This window comes from Malurus melanocephalus, unplaced genomic scaffold, assembly GCF_030028575.1.
Source record: "Malurus melanocephalus ecotype Western Australia unplaced genomic scaffold, MMel_1.1 scaffold_61, whole genome shotgun sequence".
Taxonomy (NCBI): domain Eukaryota; kingdom Metazoa; phylum Chordata; class Aves; order Passeriformes; family Maluridae; genus Malurus; species Malurus melanocephalus.
In genome coordinates, this window is record NW_026623293.1 from 64,009 (window position 1) to 83,550 (window position 19,542).

Genomic DNA, 19,542 nt, shown 5'->3' on the forward strand with positions numbered 1-19,542 from the left:
GTTCTGACGAGAGATATTCTGTTGAGGAGTACAACTGGATGCATGCATCTGAAAGGGGCACTAAAATTCCTCTTTCAAACCTGCAGTTTAGTTTGCCCATAATGTTGAGTGTGTGACATAATCAAAATCATGACACAAGGACAGCTATCGTCAATAGCAGTGAGAAGAGCCTGAAAATTCCATCTCAGCACAGCTCACAGGAATATTCCTGAAGTTTGATTTTCCTAACTGGTCATTCCACTGCCTGAAAAACAAACACCAATGTACCCTCTGCCACTTGCACCCAAGTCCCTTTTTGTATGTGTTCATTTCACTGTGACCACTCCAAACACTGCAGGCAAAGTAACTGAAGTTTTGCAAGCAGGCAGAGCAATGAAGCAAAATGAATTTTGGTTCTAATAGTTACTAACAGCTGTATTGATGCCTATCTACTTCTTCCTCATTTCATCCTCTATGATGAAATCCTCTCTCTCATTCTCTGATGAAATCCTCCTGATCATCCTGTAGGCTTCCTCTGTGCAAYTTGCTCCAATGCCAGTGTTTGTGTCAATTCCCTGCTCACTTACCAACTGCACAATTGTTTATGAGATTCTGAGGACCAATTCTCATTGTTCAGGAACCAAAAAATATGCCTTGAAATTTCACGGCAATACTTGCTAAAAATGTTTACAGGCCCACAAGCCTATTCAGCAAACTGTACAGCTCTGCGCCACTTCATTGTCCAGGATTTGTAAATCAGAGAGCATTCTCACACTGTTTGCAAAACAGCAAAAGTGATCAAATTTTTCAGTCATATTAAAACACAGGTGGAAATCTATTTAAGAGAAAACACAAAATTTGAGAGTTGAACTGATATAAATGGTATGCAATGCACTATATTCAGAGAGTCTTCTGTAGCACATCCTACTATTACATATTTGGCAATTAGCGGAAAAGATTAACTGAAATCCCAACACATCACTAGGACARCATCATATAAAGAAAAAAAGTGATTTCAAGATGCATTTGTAGACCAAGTAACTCCTGACTGAAATAATCTTGCTGTATTTCCTCTGGAGCTGTTTGAAAGCCAGGTATATCAGTGTACCCTTGGTCAATGTACATGCTGCAGCAACAGAAAAACTGCATGCAAGAACAGCAGGGCAGACGGCATTAAAGATGCTTATATTCCATTTACAAAACAAGGAACCTTTKTTTTTAATGTTTACATCACACGACAGCAAAAAAAAAAATCATTCTGGCTTTGCACTGTTTTTGTCTCTATAGAAACCGTGAGAATGACTCTCAGTTTTGAGATGGTGATGCTCTGCTCACCAAGTCACTCCACTGCACTCGGACTGCATCTGATTTAGTTTTCAAACTTCTAAGCTTCAAAAGCTATGGTGCAAGTATTACTTTTAATTGCTTATTTGATGCATTCCAGTATTTTGGGAGGGGAATGAARAAAAAATTAAATTGCATTTCTATTATCTAAGGAGCATTAAAGTGCTTTTATTATTAAAGCACTACCTTGGAAGAATTCAATACTGGGSAGAAAGGAATGGAGATATTGAACTATGCTCATTTCCTTGCTCATTTCATTTTAATGTCAAAACATATCTCATAATGCCAGTACAATATGTTTCAACATAGCAGTCAAACAAATCATCTTTTTTGGCTCTCCCTCACATTTTTTCTAGAAATCAATCTTGCTTATCCAAAATTCTAAAATAAGATTTCCTCATCTAGCTGTTTGCCTAGAAAGGTGTTAATATTTCCCTATTGATTTTTGGCATCTGTCAGTTTAGTCTTTCCTTTCTACACCACACACAACGTCTTCAGGCATTTGTCTCCTCCATGTGTGGGCAGATKGAAACCATTAGGTTAGAAATTTTGTGAATGTTACCATCGCAAAATTAAGTCACTGTTTAAAAACTGTTGCTGCTATAACAGACCTACATTTTCCTGTTCTGAGGAACACTTTGTACTGCATGAAGTTTCATACATTCCAGCTGCCACTTGCATATGAAGTCTTTACGTTTGTTTCCAGCCTTCAATCCTTTTCTTCTCACTTTCACCAYATTAAATTTTCTATGTGCATTCTGATTCTTTTTCAGCCAAGCAGTAAGACACAGCAGAGTGGAACTCTTGGCTTCTGATGCTTGCCAGAAGGTGTTAGGAGGTATGCAGCCAATGTAATGCTCAGTCTGATCCATTTTTGAGAAAGGATATAAAAATTCAAACTGACAGTTCAGAATAGAAACAAGAGCTCAAGGTTTTGACACTGCTATGACAAAAAAAAAAAAAAAAAAAAAAAAAAAAAAAAAAAAAAAAAAAAAAAAAAAAAAAAAAAAAAAAAAAAAAAAAAAAAAAAAGTTTGCTTAAGGAAAGCAAGTATTTCTTATAAAGGTGTCAAGAGGATGACCAAATGAAATGTTAGCTTTTAGGTAAGAAAGTGTCTCTGTATATGGTGACATTAAAGTAGGGCCAGAATTAGCAAAATTATATGACTCACTGAAATATATTTAAAACCMCTTATGTGACTCACATAGGGAGAAAACACAGATCAAGAGGGGAAGAACAGTGTACAGTGGAAATGTCCRTTGTGTGAAAACTATTGGACTCATCCACATCAGGTTCTGTCACTAAAGTGGTGAGGTGACAATTTTGTCACATAGCAGAGGTGGAGAAGCATCACCCCTTAAAAGCACTACCTTTTCTTCTGACATTAACCTAACAAAAAAGTTTTAAGCACCACAAAGTTATTTGCTTTTATAGAATACAGAGTCTATTAATGCAGATATTTCCCTTACAGGGCTTTCTGAAATCATTGCTTCTCAGCAGCAACAGTTGAATGGCACAATATCAGCCAGACCAAAACAGAGCTCCATGAAGGGCTTGTCCAAGGGGATGTGGGGGACACTGGCAAAAGAAGTTAGGCAGTAATGTTTTCACATTCATTGGATTCAGGAGAAAAGGAAAAGACTGGGGAAGCTTTCTGTGGGGGTGGAATTCCCCACTTCCTTCCTAAAAATGTGCACAGCAAGTGTGATGAAGACCATATGCCTAGGGAATGCAGGAAAATTGAGAGAATGAAAGAAGGAAGAAGAAATAGTCATACAGACCTGTGCTGTATGCTGTATATATAGAATTATCCTGTGTATASTGGGTGACCTTAAGGTGAAGGGATCAGTAGGGGCAACTCCCCAATAATCACTGACATGAAACAGGAGGTTTCAAGGTAGATGGAGCTGTTGCCTCCCAATAATGGCAACACCTTTTGACTTGTCATAAATCTAAGCAATGTTTACAGTTATCAGTACAGGGTTTMGTTCATTGCTGTCCAAGAATAATTAACATTCTAGGGGGCATAATTATGCATTGAGACAATATAGAGGATACACTTTATTATGGCGCAGTTAAAAAAATGGCAATGTAATACTACTTGCTTCCCATGTTTCATTATCTGACAAAACATTTTCACCTATTTGCTTCCAGTCAAAAATGCAGAACAGATGTGGTTCCTGTTTAAAAAGGAATTACGTTATTTGCTGTTTAGTGGACCCAGTAAGGATTAGGAGTTTCTAGAATACAGTTTTTGTTGTGGTTTACTGTAAGGCAACCACTTGCTTTCAACTGGTACTTTCTTTATTTTGCCACAAGTCCATAAGGTCAGCAGTTGACTAAGAATCCATTTGTTAAAAAAAAGCAAATTAAAAAATAGAAATGTTTCGGTTCAATGCTTTGACTKTTATTTTTCCATCAAATTGCAAAGATTGGATAAAATATGTTTTCCATGACTCTGAGCTTGTTACAGAAGTCCATCCATGACTTTGATCTAGAAACATTAACTAATGCCTCTCTATTGAAAAAATGTCTAAACTTTAAACAAGTAAGCTTGTTCTCAGAATCATTCCTACTTAGAGACTCAGTAGTGGTCACTTTAAAATGCGGCTATTTAAAACCTTGAAACAGACACTCCTATTTTAYAAAGTATTATAAATACTGCAGAAAATGAAAGGCCTTAGTATTAATAGATTACAATCAATRGGTTTGCATCAATTTCAATAAATTATACATTTAGAAATATAACAGCATGACAAAAACTGTGCTTATATTACCACAGATCCTCTTCACTAAGGCAAAACATCAAACCGAGAACTGGTTTCACAGGAGTATCAAATAAAGTCAGCCTCCAAGAGACCTCTGGAAGAGAACACATGGTCCACTTTGGAGTCACAAACAAGGGTGTGTTGATCCCTCCTGACCTGTCCAACCTGTTCCTRAAASCCCCAGCCACAGAAATTCTTCAGTCTCCCTAAGACAARCTTTTTATTATGGTCAAAACCATTYCATYTCTTAGGAATAMGCACAATGAACAGATTGTTTGGAGAAACTAAAATAAGCAGCCAAATTCCAGTGTGCTGTGCCACCTATCTCAGGGAGGAGAAAGGGGTGAAGCAAGTAGAAATGATAATACAGGAGTGTAAATCTGATTTATGTCAATTTTTAAGTTTCYGTGGTTTAGATTCATATCCTACCAAGTGCCCCTACAACTGAACAACACTTGAAAATATGTGAGCTAAGAAACAGTATTTAAATACATAGAATTGTGGTTAACTTCTACAAAGTCTGTGAATACCCAAGGCAGTTCAGCTCCTCTTGATGACATGATTCCTTTAAGATTCCTGGAACACAAGAGCAGAGGTCATAATGGTTGGAGAGGGAGCCACCAGGGAGCGTAAAGAGAACCAAGGTGTTTGTAACTTCCACCCAGGTCCTCATGGAAACAACTGTTCTTTGATGAGCCAGAGGAATGGATTAGGAAAACTGCGAGGAGCAGCCAAGGAACTGAGCCAGACAGAGACCACCCAAAAAGCAGAAAAGATTCTGTGAAGTAGGAATGGAATTAGTAAAAAAAAATTCGCAATTGGAGATAACCAAATGTTGAGAGTGGGSGTGGTAACTATAGCTCATGAAGAAAAAAATGGAAGAAAAGCCAAGACAACACCTGGAAAAAAAAAGTACAGAGAACTGGAAGCCCATATGAAAGGCTAGAGGAATTGTGATCCTGTTTTGAAAGGTTAATAAATTAGTTCCAGACAGAGTATGATTATTTTAAAAACCTCTGAGTTCCTTTGATAGGCACCCATGAAATAAAAGGAAGTCTGTGGTCAGTGTACTACTTAAATATTRTCCTTCAAGATATTATCAGCAATAATATCATGTGATATGACCTTTTGAAACCACCTACAGAGAAACCATGTTGCATTTTCTGGCCAATATSTGTAAATAAAATCTTTTTATACCCTGCATGCTAGTTGGTAGACATACATTTAAAGCAGYTGACACATTTAGAATGGATTTTCCTAATTTAAGAGAAGTCATACACAAAAGCACTCGGATGGTGAGAGGGGATGGTGTGGAGACTTACCCTGCTCATCCAATTACAAAATCTTAATTTTATTGTATATTTCCAAATCAGCAGACTATTTAATAAAACTTGGGATAGTTCTCTCAGCATAAACAATTCCTTCATTTATACAACTATCTAAATCTTTGAAAGACTGGTTTTCATTTATCAGAATGTTTTCACACACAACTCTCACTCCTGCTAAGTCCAGCTCTGACACTATGGAGAAAAATTATTTTGGTAAATATCTTGCCAAACTACCACTAAATAACATATAACTCTTTAAARTAGCTCAATACACAGAAGAAAAACAGAGCAGAAACTCATGCAAAATGTTGTCAAGCTTAAAAGATTCAAAATTTTGGTGATATCATTATTATTACTGTGTTACAATTGCCAGGTAAATGACTTGGTCTATATGTTGCTGTTGTAATTTTGTCTGCWATTACCCAGAGATTTTGGTCAAACAAGGGCCAGAACTGAGACCAATTCTCTGTTGACATAACTTTATTGATTTCATTAGACTTCTGTCRGCAGAAAACATTGGCTTCTGTTTAGTTTTGGAAAAATAAAAAGCCAYACCATCTGCTTTTATTAAAACATATTTTTTAACTGAAAAGTGGAGATGAGTGACAGGATCCACTCCTAAATCTAACAAAGTACATGACTGGGGCTTGGTAATTTTACCAATCCCATTTCCAATCATTTTTTTGTTGTATTTGTGCATTACATACACCAAGCTTGCAGGAAGATAAGCATTATAAATCTTGACAATTATTTTTTATTGTGATACAGAAATTTATGCCACAGTTAAGTCACTCTTATGACCAGCGCCAATGATATGCTCTAACATTTCTCTGCTATGCTTCAATTAATTAAGCAGCCTTGGGGGAAAAAAGGCAGTAGGAAATGTTCCAGTACTTCTCACTGTGGGATGATGCCCTACAGCCCTGTGAATGAGAAACAAATATGTTCTACAAACAGAAGTTCACTGTATCTGGAGCTGGTGGACAAAAGGATTTCCACAAACACCAGCTGCAGGCAAACTCACATAAATGGAGAGTAGTTGTACTCAACTGCAATAGCTTCCACATTCTCAGTTCCCACCCAGAGAAACTGGATGTAGGTGATCTTTTACTAAGCACAGCCAGGGAGTTGTGCTTCATTATATTTGCTGTGTCTCTGATGAGGATTAGCTGTGGCTTGAAACAGAAGTGAGACTGAAATAAAATTATTTCAAAAGACAAWCATTAGAAGTACCAGTGCAACAACAATACATTAATTAAGTGGTTCAAGACAATTTTCTGATTTTAAATATATTTCTTACTGGTAATCTGCTTCCCACAGAATTTACCTGACTACAAAGGCACAAAAAAAAAAAAAAAACCCTAGATAACTTTGCAATACTCACTTCCATGATTCTCTAACAGAAGGTCTCAGCCTTACCTCTGCAAGTCAGATTACAGGTGTACAATTTATTTACTTCCACTATTCTTTCCAGTTTAAAAACTGTTTGAGGAAGGACTGAGTCAGTCAAGACCATTAGGGTAAAAGCATGGCATGTTCCAAAAAACTGAATAAGTGGGTTTTTTTTTCATGTTAAGCATATAATGATTAAAAGGCCCGATTCTCCAAAAGTATCCAGGACAGCCACAGTGCAATATGTTCTTATGTGACTTTTTGTCAGGCATCACAACCATTCAGCATGATTTGGACCTTCTGCAAGTATGCTTATCAGATGAAATTGATTGTCCTCCATTTCAGTTCTCTCCTATTCCTAAAATGAGAGGACTGAACTTCTCCAGTAATCCTCCAAAGCATGACTTCACAAACCACACTTTTGAGAACTGTTCTCTGGAATACAATCAACCAGGCATGTCACTGCATGTACAGTTCTCTGTGGGATTGTCCTGCTACAAATTCACCTGCCTATTTATACATGGAAAATTTTTAAGCTGAAAACACACCGAGTGTTTTCATAAAACCAAGTTGCTCTCACTTGGATAATACACATAGAAATCAAAAATTGTAGCATATGTAATGCACAGGTAGTTCTTAGGAAAAAGAATACATGACTATTTTTTRTAGAAAATAGTATTTTTAAGATCTAAACATGAAACATAGAATGTGTTTTTGACACCGCCTTAAGTGATAATTTTAATACTAACAGATTGTAGTCTTATACCTCATAAGAACCTGGTGGTTTGAGAGTCCTTAGGAAGGACTCATATACTTGGGTTCTCTTCTGAGTCTCACTATCAGCCTTAGATGATCAGRATGTATATTTTTGATCTCTGACCCTAAAGTTCCCCTCTCTTCAAAACCAGAAGAAAAACACTTACCTTCTAGTAACTTGTTGCAAGAACTGCAAAGAAAGGCAGATATGAGAGCTGGATGCTGTGACCATCACAGTTCAGTGCCATRTACCACACACCTTCCCCACAGCTCAAGTGGGGCTTGCATTTCTGGAGGGGAGGAACTGCACACTCAGCAGCAGATACAGACACAGAATGGTTTGCATTATGTAAGTTTAGTTCTTGCTTACAGTCAAATACCATTCATTATTCTACTCAAAAAAAAGCACTTCAACCTTCATCTGCTGAAAAGCCATTCAAATTACATACCAGCTCTACTTGTATCCAATAATTTCCAAAGGGGTAAGGATAGACAAGAAATTAGTCTGGATGCTTCAGGAAGTGGAGAGGAATGGGGTTTTCTGAATAAAAGGGGTTTTTGACTTCTGAGACTCAATGAGTTTATACCATTGAGTTTCACAAGTATCCAGTTACTTTCTGCAAAATATTGCTTAAAACAAAAGTAAGGAAATGGTGTGCCAAGAAACCTGTGTTAACTGACACTGCTGTGGTACCAAACTGTTTGCCATSTGTATTCCCCACATTTCAGGCAAATGAATGGGCTAATGTAAATTATTAACATGTTTATCTTGCTTTAGACATATTACCAATATTGTAAACAAAACCATTTCAAGTATCAGGAAGCAACCATTTTCTTCCTGTTGTTSATGCATAAGTTCACTGGAGAAAACYACAATAAAAACAAAATCAAAAGATGCATGGTAGTGCAAAGGCACAGGATTCTTCAATAAAGGTAGACAGTCATATTTGGCATTTCTTAGTTGTCAACCRCACAGCTTCAAGATTTAAATAACTCTAATACATAATTTTAATTAAATAAGAAATTTTATGCAAAACAGGAACAATACTTAATGAGCTATTTTTACATTCAGTAGCCTCTAACTGTGGATCATAAAAGCTAACATCCCAATATTTAAAATGACAGACACCACCTGGTTTAAAAGACTGAACAGGACCTGCTGAAGGCAGACAACTGGAAAATGCATGCCTGAGAAAGGTAGACTTTGGCAGTTTGTTTAGGGCACAGGAGGATTCTCCCCAAGCCCACTCACATATCTCTCCACTCCAGAACTGCCCCCAGGAGCACAACACTGTGACCCGGTGCTCCAGATAGAACATCTGCTGCTGTGTGGAGCTGCCAAGGCAACAGCATTCGGCTGTGTTTTCCAAATCATGAAGTTATTACTCAGCTCACTCCTGACAGTGTCAGAGTTGGCACTCCCAGTGACCTCCCCCATAAAAATGCCCCAAATATGCTCCAAAAACTCTGGCTGCCACTCTTTAGGTCACTGATAAGAAGGCGTCCCAGATTATATCACTGATGCTACTCAGGTGGACAGGTAGAAGGGCAAAGCAGCTCTTTCAAGAGAGGGGACAGGTGCAACTCTCTTGAATCTTTATTCTTTTACACATAAGAATGTGGTCATGTAACTGCTCAAGTTGGTGCTCCAGCCCACTCCCTACGTACCAAATGTACACAAACCCCTATCTGAAAATATGACTCCCTCCACCACTAACAAATGAAGCCTTTAAATAACCTTTTAKAATGGTGTTTGAAAGAAGAACAGGTTTTTTTCCTTCATAGTCCTTCCATCTCCAAAGGAAATTTGACTCCAGCAATACAACKGTGGTACAGCACAAAGTAACATGGCCTCAACACCATATTCCCCAGATAAAACACTGATAGTTTCTGGTACCCTATGTGTACTGTGGGGTCTTTCCTTGCATGCCCAAACTCAAACTCCACCACTTTTTAGGCACAAACTGCCCCTTTTCCTAGAGAGCACTAGCAGTGTCCTTTCCTCCTAGAAAAGCTCATGGGAACTTTTTAAATTAGTGACATATTCACTGTCAGGACATACTATTTGGGGTCACTAACACTGAAAGGTCTGTGGCCTAGTGCCATAAGTGATGGATTGTTTGAAGTCCTTTACAGGACCAGCTATCAACAATAAAACTTTYAATAAGACAGATAATTTTACCAAGCCAGTTAGTTTGTCCAAAAAAGGACAAACTGTGTCCTGTCGCAGGAACACATACGGAAACCTATCCACTGATGAAGTAGGTAAAATCATTAATAAACACTTCTGTAACATTAAATACACTATCTGTTTTATGTTCACCATATCTTTTTCATAATAATGATTCTGAAACACAAACATTAATAGGACACAGCCTATGTAAGCCATTTTTTCGTAAAGAGCATTGTTTCAGGTAAATAAAAATATACTTCAGTTCATCATCATCCTGTGAAGAGCATAAAAAAATCAAACACACTTCAGAACACTTATTTATATCGACAAAACTTGGACAAGGGTTTGGGGTTTTTTTCTCTACAATGGATAAACTTGTCACCCCAGAAGGACAAAAGGTGAAGGAGATGCTGCTCCACACTTTGTTTTGCTGATAGTGACAGCCTGAGGGGCTACATTCCAGCTCTGCTCAGTGCTGTAAAAGCCTTTYATTTCCACATGCTCAGCACACTCACTTTTACTTTCTAAACTAGCACCTATTTTCCACCAATAGTACCTCTAGATAAAAGTGCTCAAAATAAGAGCTAAGCAACTACATATCATGTAATCAGTTCCTTTTAAAATGCTTCCCTTCCATTAATATCCCACACAGTTTTTGTGTCTAAGCTTCCTCCTGCATCACACACCACTGCTATGAACATACACACGGCATTTGGATCTACAGCAACTGTAAGTGTATCACAGGCTCCTTGATTTTATCTAGATCAGGTACCAACAGCATCAAGTTGAAAATAATACAGGCTTTAGCTTGTGCTCTTTAAGTCTGCCGGGACCTCAAGCAAGGCAATGAGCCTGCAATGAGGTCTATGCTATCACGATTTCACTTCTACTAGAACCGGAGGAACCTGTTTTAAGATGAATATGGATGTTAGCATCACACCCACACACCCCTGCTCTGGGAGGAAATGTCACAAAATACCAAGTTCTGAAATCTAGACTAAAGCAAAATAGGTCAGAGCAGAACTGYAACCTCCATTTTTCACCAGTAGCCTCCTGCCCTATTTTTAACTCAAGTCTTTTAAGGAGGCTCTGTCTCCACTGGCCACATGTGCCACAGCTGAATCTTTGCAAACATGGCCTCTGACTGGGAAGAGACTTATACTTGTTCTCAAAATCCAGGGCTTTGAATGTTACTTYGGATCAAATGGCAATCAATGCRGGTCACAGGCTGGCTTTTCTTCACACTTTTAGCAAGAAATGCTGCTCAATGAACAATCAGTGTGTCAGACCTCCCTTCAGTATGAATACAAAAGCACAGTTGTTAGAGCCTTTCCAACTTAACTTCGAWAGCTCTGCCTAAAGACACTATTCAGCTTCTGTGCAAAAAGCAATTCTYAGCTCAAAATGTCCTTCAAATTCCATTTTCACATTCCTAACTCTCTGAAACTGGTATACAGGAGCATACCTCCAGTAAATCCACAGGGATGCATAGCTATGTATTACATCAATATTTTAATTTGGATTTATCTTATTATTACATATAATTTATTATATGATGTTATTTCTACATCTACTCCTTGTCAATTTGATTTTTCACTTGTGTTCTCTGCCTAGGTTGAAACCTTACAGATCAGAAAATAATGGCACATATSCTTTTGTCCTTCACATTAGATATGATAACACTTCTGGCTGCRAAAACCTACGACTAACACTGCCATTATATTGCTGAACTAGTCTTAAAATAGGTACAGCACCTACAGCAACCACAGCTTTGGAGAAAGAAACAGAAAAATCTTTCACTGGCCTGAACAGCAGTAACTGCTTATGGAAAATTACACTGTGCCAGTAGGTGTAAAAGTTAGTTCAGTTTGAAAGAAAAATGGTTTATCAAATCTTAATACTATAAAAAAACAAAGGTAATGAATATAGTTCTGARCAAAGAAAAACATTCTTCATATGCTGCTAAGTCATCACCAAATTGTATCTGTCTTTTGATCTCACCAACTACACACAGTGCAATCGCACTGTCACCTGTCCCAACTGGCAGATCCTGTGGGCCATTCTCTAAGAACATCCAAAGTGTTCCCACCTCAGTTGGCCAAGGAAGTCTATGCTTAGTTGAATTTCCCTACCTTCATTAACCACAGACAGAGTAAAATAGATTAAAAAAAAATTCACTAAAATTGATTTTCCTCTATAAGGGACAAAAAAAAAAAAAAAAAAAAAAGCCAAAACCCAAACAACTAACCCCAGAGAAATGAGTATCAAGCAGTGGTGTGGCAGGAATCAGTCCCGTATTCCACTTTCCCTTGCACACAACATGGGCTCGGTTTATGCTAAGAAAGCCTGAGGCAAAATGCAGCTGTCTGAGGTCAGAACTATCTGCAAATAAACAGCAACAAATATATTTGTCTGCTCTGAGTGAAGCATAACTCCTTTGGGGATTTGATTGTTTTTGATYCAGTCTTCCTCCTCCAAGCTTGTCTCCTTGAAGATCAGCAACAAAAGATAAAATAAAGATGTCCCTGACTTTACAAAGAGAATGACAGTATCTACTCGATTTCCTCTACACCCCATGATACATCAGGCAGATAAAAAGGCTGCTGAGAAGGACAGGAGACTCAGTGACTCAGACCACAGTACTTGATTTCTCCCTTCTTTCTTTCTCACTCCATGAAGGATCATCACTTTATCAATTCCAGTGGGATAAAAAGAAAAAAAAAAATATCAGAACTCCTCCTAAAGCACCTGGAAACATAATGGGAGGGAAATACAGCAAAGAAGTCTCAAGGGAAAATAAAAGGATAGAAACATTCACATCTGCTCTTCTTTACAACTCATGGCATAATCTCTTTTCGATTTTTATACAAGGTTTATTAGAAAAAGCAAATCAATCAGATGGACATCAGACTTTTTTTACCTTCAGGCCTTCTCTCTTCAGAAAGTGGATCTGACACAGAAAGTGCTTTTAAGATAATGAGCTGCATATTGAGTAACCAAATCTTTTGTTTAGCTTGGGATAGGCAAGGGAAGGGGAGTTATGTCTGAATGGACTGGCAGGAAAACACAGCTATCTTTGGCATTCATGATTCAAACAACSCTGCCTGTCCATCTCTGAATATGAACCTCATTGGTGATTAGACATCAGTCACTTGAAAAAGGAATTACTGAGGCAGCTTRAAAAGTAGCCTGTTTTAAACAGCATTAACCTCAAATACCATGGCTTTCTAGTAGGATATTGAAAGAGTGTCTAGAATTTTCCACATGGTACCAGTCAGCAGATACTGTTGTTGTTTGTATCAGGAGAAATTCACAATGAAATGGGAAAGCAAATGTCAAAATAACATGAAAAAGAAAAACAAAGCAGGAAACGGGAATAGAACCGCAGTAAGACATTTTGATTATCCACTTAGAGGAAAGACAGTGATGGGCCAAAAAATGGGCCAAAAATGCAAAGAAAGGAAACATACATTGGAAATCAGCCTGGTGATGTAATGTTAAAAAACATCAGTGCATGCAGTTCACTGAAGAGCTGGGTRGGGGAAAATATTATTCATAAAACCTAAGGCCCAGTCTCCTACCAGTTATCCTAGATTTGACCTTCTTTTTTATACTCCCTTTCTCCCACATACACACAATTTCAGTGACTAAAAACGGGGGAATAATGAAGAGAGAAAAAAAACAGCCTGAAAGAAGGTGTTCACCACCTGGATCCCAGCCCCAAAAGAGTTACCTGGGGCTGCTCTCCTGCAGTCCTGGGCAGCCCTGGACTGGAACACAGTCAGCTGGACTTTCAGCACAATTGTTGAAAAACTCAAACAAAGTGAGCATCCTTCTGCACTCTTCACAGTTGTTTCCCCCCGCCCCCACCCCCAGGACTTTGTACTGAATTTTTTCCTACTTTTTTTCTTTCCAGAAGAGAGAATTCAAATTATTTCACATCTCAGTGGTAAAACGGTTTCAATATTCCAGCTAGGAGTGACAAGGCGACAAGTACAGAAAACTGGTTTTTAAAAAGCATTTAATCACTTAACATTCACATCTTTGAACTACTGCATGAAGTGCTACCCAAAAGCTAAATATTGTTAAGAGATCTCTTGGCTCTATTTGTCCTGTCAGCACTCCTTACCACTAAAGCACTGGCAAAAACTTGCAGCCACTGTTCATGACATTAACAGGAACACAATGGAGTAATTTATAGCAGAATATTAAAATTGAAGGAGCTTCAGTTTCACTTTATGCAATTAACCCAGCAACAAGAGCAAGCACTTTGAAATCACACCACCAAAAAAAATTTCATGTTTGGGATAGCAAAGAACGGAAATGCTATTATACTTCTTATTAGGGGGACTTAACACTGCTAACTCCAGAGCCTATGAATCAGTTTCTCCACARAATTCTAAAGTCATAGGTGCCAAATATAAATCTTTTTATCATAATCCCATTCTTGATCTTTTCACATTATTACTTGACTTGCTGGATAAATCGTTGSTAAAATAAGTTGCCATTTTTTCCTACAAAATTTGCCAAACCAACTGCTGGAAGGCATTTGTATTGTCCTCTTACTAGAAGAATTCCTGTAACATTCCCATTGACCTAATTGCAGGTTTTGGCCTGAAAAGATGACACGTTTCTGTGAATCTGGTAAAGCTGTTGAAGCAGGGATACTAGACATGAAGTACCCTTCTGGCCCCTTTCATCAAGCTCCAGGCTGAATCCCCTTAGGAATGTGATGGCATTTCTTCTCCCTGCTTTTTTCTAAAATCCTATTCTAAGCTGCTTAAAAAAAAAAAAAAGAAAAAAAGAAAAAAGAAAAAAAAAGCGAAAATCTGACTGAAATAACCCAGAAACTTAAGTAAAGACAGCTGGAAAGATGAAAGAGTGATAATGTTTAGATGTAAACCAAGTGACATGTTCCAACAACTGGCAGGGACTAAWTTCTGTCCCAGAAATGTATATTATTAAAGAATACAGTGCCAGTGGGGAAATCTCTGAAACCACAATACAATTACATTATTTTAAGTCTCTTTTTGGAAAGTGTTATCMTTACTTAGAGAAAAACAGGGTTTTCATACTTATATGCCCTCTGTGTGGTACYTCTTACAGCAAACATTTTTTTCTCATAGCAGGAGAAGAAAAATAATCACAGGACAGAAYTGATTGTTTAGAGATAGTTTAGAGCCTGGGTAGATATCATAAGCCAYCATTAGGCAAGCACTTCAAAGGAAGATTTATATAGAAAATGTGAACAACRTTGTGTACTGTGTTCGATTTAAAACACAGTTTGCAGAGCCTCCAACCCAAAGCAACTTCTGCTTTTGCCCCTGGTGCACATGAAGCTTGCTCTAGGCAAAGTCCCATTTTATGCAGACTCAGTGCCTTTAACTTGTACCCTTTAATCTGGCAAAATCCTTGGATGTGCCCACAATTCCGTTTAGAGTCATGGTTCAGGGACCCATACATAGTCATGCCTCTACTATATCAGTGTGCTATATTCCAAACATAATTCCAGTTTTAAAAYATACTCCTCATTTCCTAAGATTCTGTCATCACTGGGGCTTCCTTACCCGCGCAGACGTTCCCGTCGTAGGTCTCGCACACCCAGTCGTGGCACTCGCAGAGCGGACCGTAGTACTTGCCCGACTCAGCCACCTGGCAGATGCACACTCCGCACTCACATCTGCCTCTGTCATTGCACAGCTTCCCCCCTGGGAYGCGGCACCTGAGCTCCGACTCAGCCCGGGACAGCCGGCAGGAAGCGGGAATACCCAGAACGCTCCTGTGGAGGACAGCAAACAGAATAAACTGTGGTCAAAGCCAGAGACTGCAGCTCAGAACCGATGAGATCTTGGCTCAGGGGAAGCCACCCTTCTGCCGTTGGCTTCAGCCAATACTCAGAATATTGTTCATACCACCTCTTTAGTTATGTTCACAAATTATTACTTGTCTCAAATCACCCAACTTTCTTCATTTTCAGCAGAAATCTCACTACTACCTGCAGGAATGCTTATATTTTATTTAACTTACATTTTTAACGACATTAGTCTCGTTTACTTTCTCATCAGGCCTATCTGGTATATATGCATAGACATGTATAGWTTGATTATCTATCATTAAACATTTAATCTTAATTATTTCAGAAAGTTTAGAGACACCATATACATCCAAACATCTGGATAGCATAACAGGAATATATATCAAAAAAGCAAACTTATGGTTGATTCTAATAAAATACATTTGCCAAAGTAATCCTCCTGGTTGTCAGACATATACAATCTGTGCTTTCAATGGAAAAGGAAACCAAAGCAATCACTGCTTTCCATGCAATAATGTAGTTTGTGGCTGTGGTTTTAGTGAAGCCAGCAGAATCCAATGCTAGATCTGTAGATTTGTAGCTCTGCCATGCAACTGYAACATGCACTGGAGCACATGGAGATCAGGACTTTCAGGACATACTCAAAGAAAATCACACATTGTCTCACCAAGAGCTGAATCATAGGAAAAATGAGCAAAGGACTGCTCAGGCCAAAAATAGATCTTCACAATGCTAAGGAATACTGAAGGTGCAGATGAATAGAGCCTGCCCTTCTCAGACAGAATTTGCAAGGAGCAGGTGGGTGCTGGCTGTGACGAAGGATGGAGAGCGAAGAGCAGTCTGCTTTGCTGTGCCACTGCAACGAAGGGCAACAGTTAKCAGGATTCTGTGGTTAGGAGCCTGCCCCACTCAGGCAGCAGAATTTAGAGGTTTGGGTATAAAAAGCCATCACTACCCAGCTCTTCCCGCTTCACTGCTTTCAAAGTGCGCATCTTGGGCATCAAATACATCGTCGCAAATGAGTCCGCAGCCTGCACAGCGCCTCCCTATTCAGACTCGCAGTGACCCAGAGCGCCTCCCTCGGTGTGACTCTCAAGCGAGTAGAGGAAGAGCCAACAAAGTGCTCCACTGCTCCCTCCGCAATCCCAGCTTCCACACTGCTGGTACCTGAAAATGAGTCGCAACCCCCCATGAGAGCGGAGAGGCAGACTTACCGCAGGGCCGGGGGCCCGGCCGGCAGCGCGGGGACCAGCAGCAGCAGCAGCGCCAGCAGCCCCTGGGCGAGCATGGTGCGAGCTGTGCTGCGCCGCACCTGGAGCGCTCCTGCAGACGGCCGGACACACGGCCGGACACACGGCCGGACACACGGCCGGACACACGGCCGGACACACGGCCGGACACACGGCCGGACACAGCCGCCAGGAATGCGGAGACCTGCGAGCTGGACAAGCCCGGCTCCAGCGCTGCTCCCCCCGTGCTGCAGTGGCTCTGATTAGCTGCCTGGGAGCGGGATTTGGGCAGCACTCTGGGAAGGAGGCCGGTGCCAAACCCCCAAGTTTACAGTCTAGGCAGGGAAGTAATTAGAAACAGTTGCGCAGCCAGATGGTTTATTTTGATGTTTTAAAAGTGGCCCGTTCACAGATGTGAACGAACTGTCTCATTCTTAAAGTACAGGCACCGTAAATATTTGAGGTATGTGTATCCCCCTGTCCTTTGACAGATGGCTSCTTGGGAGAATCTGTAAAATTTGTAGGGACGAGGAGACAGGACCAGCTTTCCTCAGCTGCAGCATCCCTGCCTGACTGCTGGAGAACCTCCCTGGCGCCTGCCTGCCCASGTCCATCCCTTCCCTCCTTCCCCTGAGGTCACCTGCTCACGTCACTGCACCGTGCGACACTGCAGGCTGCCAGCCCACACCAGCATGAGTGACTGCACATTAAAAGTGTTTTTAGTTAGCCATTTTCTAATGCTTTACTAAAACACACAGTTCAATACTTCATCACAGCAGTGGGAGATTTTTGAATTGCTTTAAAACTAAGATAAAAGGAGGGATAGTCCCTCCAAATGAATGAACTTTGGCAGAAATGGCCAYGAGCACTTTATGCTTTGGGAAAGCTTTTGATCCCTCTGGCTGTCCTGCRAAATTGCTGATTGCCTGATACCTCCCTGGGATGGAAAGTTCTTCAAGAAACAAACTTTGATCACAAAAGATAGTAAGTTATAGGTATCCTAGTCTACACATATATGCATTTTTAAAGYAGGCAGTTGACAGAAGAAGCTTTCTGGTTCTGAACCTTGTACTATACCCTGTAAAGCCCTAAGTAGTTTCCCCAGAATTAACAACTCTTGTTTTAATTTCATATTAAATATCTAATATACCACAGATTACACTGTTCTTGAAAGCAATTTAAGATTTAGTTAAAATTCTTTGACTCAGAGGCTGCCTTTCCTGTAAATTTAGGTAGGTGTCTTACATTTTACATAGTGAACTCAAGGGTACAATTCACAGCAGTCCTGATAACATAACTAGTTCTGCTAGTGATCTTCCTTCAAAAAAAAAAAATGCATCAAGCACTTGACTTCGTTCTTACCTTATTATCATCTTGCCTTACAGATGACAAACCTTTAAAGTCTAGTTTGGGGCCTGTTTTCAGTCAAATACCAACTCCATTGGAGTATAAAATTTTATCAAAACACAAGAGACTGGACAAAATCTGCTCTAGCGTATTTGTGAACATGCATTCTTGTTCCCTGAAGATAKACAGGTTAAACGCAAATATTATTCCAATGGACCATTAAAACACAAGACTTTTGCCATATTTTAATAAGTTATCTTGAAGTTAAAAAAAACTTCACTGTCTACTTGTAGTGTACTAACCACTTTATGACACATAATTTCACCCTAAAACACAAGCAAGTAGAATTAGAATGCAAAAAAATCTAAAAGCCCCATATAGAGCTATTGCACACCATATCTAGTTTTTACCAGTTTTGTTGCCCTTTATGGTATATTTTATATTGCAAATGTGATAATAAAAATACAATATTTTCTCAAGCAAAAAAAGTCCTGTATTGAGTGATCTTTTGGCTTCAGTCTTGTGAATGTTTATAGTCCTGCTAACCCCATGCATTTGACTTACTTTGATGGATCTAGTGAAAAGGAAAGTAATATTGGCAGGCATTTATTTCTGACAGTCCTTGAACTTTGAAGTCCATACTTAATGCAGCACTATGTGTTCTATCTGTGTGACAGTTTTTCAAATGCATTTATAATGCTACAGTAAAAAATATTTATAACTTAAAACCCTTTAGATTACAGAAAGGAGCACTTTTAAGWGCAATGTGATTGTCAGAAATTGCACTGCCTGAAGTCTCAATTTGGAGAAGAATAAATAAAAAACTTTGCATTTAAAAACAATACTAATTTCCTTTCAGTATTAAAATCATCTTTAATCCAAAAATTTAAAGGTTGCCATGTTTTCATCTTCATCCTCTTTCCCTGAGCACACTGGTACTGACAGGTATTCAGAAGACTTTCAAGCAGCCTACAAACTGTAATTTCAAATATAGGAGAGAAGACATTCATCACGATATGCTGACCTTATCACTGTCTTATTTTTTATTTATTTACATCTGTCAAGTTTTGAAGAAATACACATCCTTTGGCTGTGGACCTTTTGAATTTGGAAATGGTGTACTTACACAGTCCAAGGGTGCAGTATTTTTATTTAATCATTTAATCCTGGAATGTTTGTATGCATGTGTGTATATATATGCATATATATACATATGTATATGTATATATATATATATATATATATATATATGATGTGTATGTATTAAGGAGCTAAATGGCTTGCAAATACACTGTAAATTCAATTTAAAAGGAGTCAATCTCTTTCTAAATCGGAACCTGACACTGCCTTGAGAACTGCTCGCTTCCTTTCAGTCACTCCTGTACAAAACCTAAGGAACTTTGTTCTCCAC

The 19,542-nt window shown here is 39.0% G+C and overlaps 1 protein-coding gene across 1 annotated transcript in view; it reads right to left on the reverse strand.

The window, feature by feature from the left end:
* The window catches only part of ITGBL1 (integrin subunit beta like 1), a gene marked incomplete at its 3' end in the record, with an annotated part of 67,863 nt that extends 50,839 nt beyond the window's left edge, over positions 1-17,024 (reverse strand). Inside the window, exons 1-2 of the mRNA XM_057366170.1 lie at positions 16,770-17,024; positions 15,308-15,519 (exon numbers count right to left, since the gene is read on the reverse strand). Coding sequence (XP_057222153.1) covers positions 15,308-15,519; positions 16,770-16,843 — 286 coding nt within the window. The remainder of the gene's footprint in view (positions 1-15,307; positions 15,520-16,769) is intronic.
* Between the last annotated feature and the right edge of the window lie 2,518 nt (positions 17,025-19,542).